At 44.8% G+C, this 5,000-nt stretch overlaps 1 protein-coding gene across 1 annotated transcript; it reads left to right on the top strand.

Moving 5' to 3' along the window:
• Positions 1–950: 950 nt before the first annotated feature.
• psmb6 (proteasome 20S subunit beta 6) lies at positions 951–4,396 on the top strand. The gene is made up of 7 exons (XM_044342428.1): positions 951–1,085; positions 1,805–1,872; positions 2,317–2,382; positions 2,472–2,537; positions 2,660–2,789; positions 3,702–3,846; positions 4,156–4,396. Exons 1-7 carry the CDS (start codon positions 987–989, stop codon positions 4,281–4,283), a joined length of 702 nt encoding a protein of 233 aa, XP_044198363.1. The 5' UTR covers positions 951–986; the 3' UTR covers positions 4,284–4,396.
• Positions 4,397–5,000: the final 604 nt, after the last annotated feature.

The following is a 5,000-nucleotide window of genomic DNA, read 5'->3' as shown; positions in this document are numbered from 1 at the left end:
TCCTGGTTTTCACAAAGGAGATCAGTTAGATTTTAATCTAATAAATCTAATCTGTCAAAAACATTAATAACTGTTTTTGTTGGAAATATTTATATGATCTAAAACTATAACTCTTGATGTTTAATTGTATTTAAATGTCTTTTACATTGTGTCTCGATGCTTTCTGTGTTTTATATAAAGCAACAAACTGGTCTCACCTCGCTCAGTTTGTTTGTTTGTTTGTTTTTATTTCTCCTCTGCAAACTTATGTCTCTTATGTCACTAAAGAAGAAGAAGAAAAATTATTATTATTATTAGTAGTAGTAGTAGTGGTAGTAGTAGTATTGTAGTAGTATTTATGTTTTTGTTCACAATGGAGGCTTTAATGAATTTCTTTAATTCATCAGAATAAGTGTGAAATAGTAACAGAGTGTACTAATAAGTTGGTTTGGAGGTAAAACAATCAGTGAGATATTATATTATTATATCTAGATGATGATAGATGAGTCAGTGAAATATTTTATTCCAAATAAAACAAAAGAAACTCACATGAAAGTATCACAGATTCTGTTCCTGTAATAAATTATTACATTTAACTTTCTGTTAAACACAAACTGAATCTATTTCTCATGTATTCTCTGAATGTATTTACTGTCAGTTGTGTTGTTTTAGTGTAATAAAGACTCAAAGCTCTGACTGATCAGTAAATATCATCCATAAAGCTTCAGATCACAACTGACACCCGAACTACAACATGTTTGACTGTTTCCAAGACAACAACCGACAAAAAACTATTACAAGATGGAAGGTGTTGAAATGATCATTTCTCAGTGTGATAATATGAAAGATATTTCTTTGTATAATATACTGTAATGTTTGAAATGTATAAAAAATGTTCTTAACTTCACGTTAATGTAATCTCGCGGCATTTACGGGCGCTGTCGTAATCTCGCGGTATTTACGGGCGGCGCCTCGCTCACGCGTCAGTTCGTACATATAGAGACAAGATGGCGGCAACATTGTCGATGATGCCCCACTTCGGGCAGCAGATTTCTTCTAAAAACGACCTGGTCCCGGACTGGATCGGCCAGGAAGTCAGCACCGGGGTGAGTACTGGATCTATGGGACCGGAAGGCAGCGGGTCGGGTCCGGGTCTGTCCCGGTGGAGCCGTTTTAAACAGTAAACAGCGGCTGAATGAGACAGCACTTCTGCAGCAGCAGCTAACGGCGGCTAACGGCTAAATGTTTAATATTCTAGTCCAGCAGAAGACAGAACCGGGCCGAGCCGGACCGAACCGGGCTGGACTGAGTCCCGGTAGAAGGTGTGAAACAGAAAGTTCTGTTTACAGCAGACAAACGTGTAAATCAGTGTGATAAACCGGGATAAACAAGCTAACTGTCCGACAATGAGCTCACCGGGTCAACACGACTTTTAACCGCTTTAGACGAGAAAACGTAAAGAAGCTCAGAGTTGTTGTGTCCGATAATTGACTCAGTTAAAATCCCAGCAGTTTGCTGTCTGGATGCTAAACATCACTAGTGAACACTGGTGTTAATTCAGGTTAGTGTCCCGGTGAAGCTGCCGGTGTACAGTCAGACTGCTCCTCCAGTAGTTTAGATATTGATCAGATCAGCTGTTAATCAGGTATAATCAGCTTCATTGATCTCTGCTTCACATCAACCTTTAAACACGCGGTGGATGTTTGTGAAGGATGTTTTTAATGTCCAGTATGAACTGGAGGAATGATTAGACACCTGACTGCTGGTTTCACTGGGAACACTGGGAACACTGTACTGGTATTGATCTGTTGTCTCTGTGTATCAGACCACCATCATGGCGGTGGAGTATGATGGAGGAGTGGTGATCGGTGCCGACTCCCGCACGACCACCGGGTAAGAAAACACACCGCTGCTGTCTGCTCCTCCTCCTCACTCTTCCTCACTCCTCCTCCTCGCTCCTCCTCCTCCTCACTCTTCCTCCTCACTCTTCCTCACTCCTCCTCCTCACTCTTCCTCCTCACTCCTCCTCACTCTTCCTCACTCCTCCTCCTCACTCTTCCTCCTCACTCCTCCTCACTCTTCCTCACTCCTCCTCCCATCCTCTGCTCCTCCTCTGATGATACATGTTGCTGCACAGCTGTGTGTCTCCTTTCATCCACATATTTACACTGTTCATCATTTCTACATCAGTGGTTTCTGTTGTGTGTGTAGTAAACCTCTCTCTCTCTGTCTCTCTCTCTCTCTCTCTCTCTCTGTCTCTCTCGCTCTCTCTCTCTATGTCTCTCTCGCTCTCTCTCTCTATGTCTCTCTCTCTCTCTCTCTCTCTCTCTCTCTCAGAGCTTACATCGCTAACAGAGTCACAGACAAACTGACTCCGATCCACGACCGGATCTTCTGCTGCAGGTCAGTCACCTCCTCTTCCTCCTCTTCCTCTTCCTCCTGTCAGCAGGTGTTTGACATCAGGTGTGTGTGTGTGTGTGTGTGTGTTTCAGGTCTGGATCAGCTGCTGACACTCAGGCCATCGCTGACGTTGTCACCTACCAGCTGGGCTTCCACAGGTACGTCCTCACCTGAGACATCAACAACCTGCTCTGACTTCATCACCTGTCACCTGTATGTTGGTGAGGTATCAGTGTCCAATCAGCTGTGGTTAATCCTGATCTCTGGCCCCGCCCCCCAGCATCGAGCTGGACGAGCCCCCGCTGGTGGAGACGGCCGCCAATCTGTTCAGAGCGAGCTGCTACCGCTACAGAGAAGAGCTGACTGCTGGGATACTGGTGGCAGGCTGGGACCGCAGGAAGGGAGGACAGGTAACACACACACACACACACACACCTGTACTAACACACACACACACACACACACACACACACACACACACACACACACACACACACCTGTACTAACACACACACACACACACACACCTGTACTAACACACACACACACACACACACACACACCTGTACTAACACACACACACACACACACACACACAGCTACACCGTGTCAGTCGTGGTCTTAATGAACCCCGTCAGGCTAAAGGATAGTTTTTAATGCTAAAAATAACGCTGAGTATCGTTAGCGTAACTCCGTTGAGGAATAGCAGCGGTTAGTATGTTTGCGTAGCGAGCGAGGAAAGAGTGGCGGGAACGTGAGGGTGGATGTGAGCGGAGCAGAGGGAGGAGCAGGTTAACGGTGAGTCTTCAGTCTGGTGGTAAATATACAGAACACACTCACACACAGGTTAGCTCCAAAGTTAGCAACAACAGGTTAGCATAACCTGAAGATGCTAAACGGAGACATGTGAGTTCACTGTGCACCTGTTACACTGTCTGGTGCAGCAGTGTGTCTCTACGGCCAGCAGGTGGAGCTGCAGCTACACGATCAATGACCTGCTGCTGTTTACTGTCTGACACAAACACACATTTATACTGATTGATGACGTTTAATTGATCAATAATGAAAAATAGTAAATATCAATCAACTGACAGATGACTGATCAGCTGATAACACAAACAACCAAACAGTTAGAGATCAATAAACAACAGGAATAAAACTAATAGATCAATAAAAATAGATGAAAATGTTATAAAATCAATAAAATAGATCAGTTTGATCTTATTGATCCTGAACTCACTGATATAATAAACTGTTTATGAACAGCTGATCAAACTCTGTGTGTGTGTGTGTGTGTGTGTGTGTGTGTGTGTGTGTGTCAGGTGTACTGTGTTCCTATTGGTGGGATGCTGGTGAGGCAGCCGGTGTCGGTGGGCGGCAGCGGCAGCACCTACATCTACGGCTTCATGGACTCCAACTACAAACCAGGACTCACTAAAGACCAGTGTCTGGAGCTCACTGCTGCAGGTACGCACTGCTGCAAGGCATGCTGGGAGCTGCAGCCCTCTGCCGCAAGGCACGCTGGGAGCTGCTGCCCGCTGCTGCAAGGCATGCTGGGAGCTGCAGCTGCAAGAACAACTTTAACCTGACAACTATTTAAACTAAACACACTGAAATATACTGTTTACTTTACCTGTCTGTCTGTCTCTCTCCTGTCTGTCTCTCTCCTGTCTGTCTCTCACCTGTCTGTCTCTCTCTCACCTGTCTGTCTCTCTCTCTCCTGTCTCTCTCCTGTCTGTCTCTCTCCTGTCTGTCTCTCACCTGTCTGTCTCTCAGCTCTGTCTCTGGCGATGGAGAGAGACGGTTCCAGCGGCGGTGTGGTCAGACTGGCGTCCATCTCAGAGGAGGGAGTGGAGAGACGAGTCATACTGGGAAACCAGCTGCCCAAGTTCTCCACACACTGAACACACTACACACACACACACACACACACACACACCTGTACACACACTACACACACCTGTACACACACACACGCTGTGCTGTTTTGTTGTTATTAAAGGTTTCAGTCTGTTCATCTTGTTGTGCTTCTGTGTTTTTCCTGTGTGCGGTTAGCTTAGCTTAGCTTAGCTTAGCACAAACACTGGCAGCAGAGGGAAACTGTTAGCGTGATGCAGACAGTCCTGATCAGCTGATATCAGTGTTTATCAGTCAGCTGATGGATAAATATCAGATCACTGTTTTACTTCCAGAGTGAATCGTCCTGATCAACGTTTACAACGTTTACAGTCCAGATCAAAACAAACATGTTGATGTTTAGTTTGTATAAATGATCACTGGCAGATGTATCTGTTATTGATTAACTGTCAGCCTCACTGATCAGCATCAGCTGTTCTAACTGGATCCATGTTCTCAGACTGAGGCAGGAATGTAAACAATGCAGATTAAATCTAATAATTAATATATTGATAACAAATAAGTGAATATTGATGCTAAAGACTGTGAATGTGTCAGAAATCTACTGTCAAACAACAACAGTTTGTCTCCATCACTTCCATTAGAGCACATGTGGAGGACGGTTTAATTTCCAGTATGAACTGGAGGAATGATCACAGCAACTGTTACCATGGAGACCTGAGTGCTGGTTAACACACAGTGTCCTTTATTAATGATCACAGACG

The sequence above is a fragment of the Thunnus albacares genome, chromosome 22 (assembly GCF_914725855.1).
Source record: "Thunnus albacares chromosome 22, fThuAlb1.1, whole genome shotgun sequence".
Taxonomy (NCBI): Eukaryota; Metazoa; Chordata; class Actinopteri; order Scombriformes; family Scombridae; genus Thunnus; species Thunnus albacares.
The sequence above is the reverse complement of the archived record's forward strand: the minus strand, read 5'-3'. Positions and strand labels throughout refer to the sequence as shown.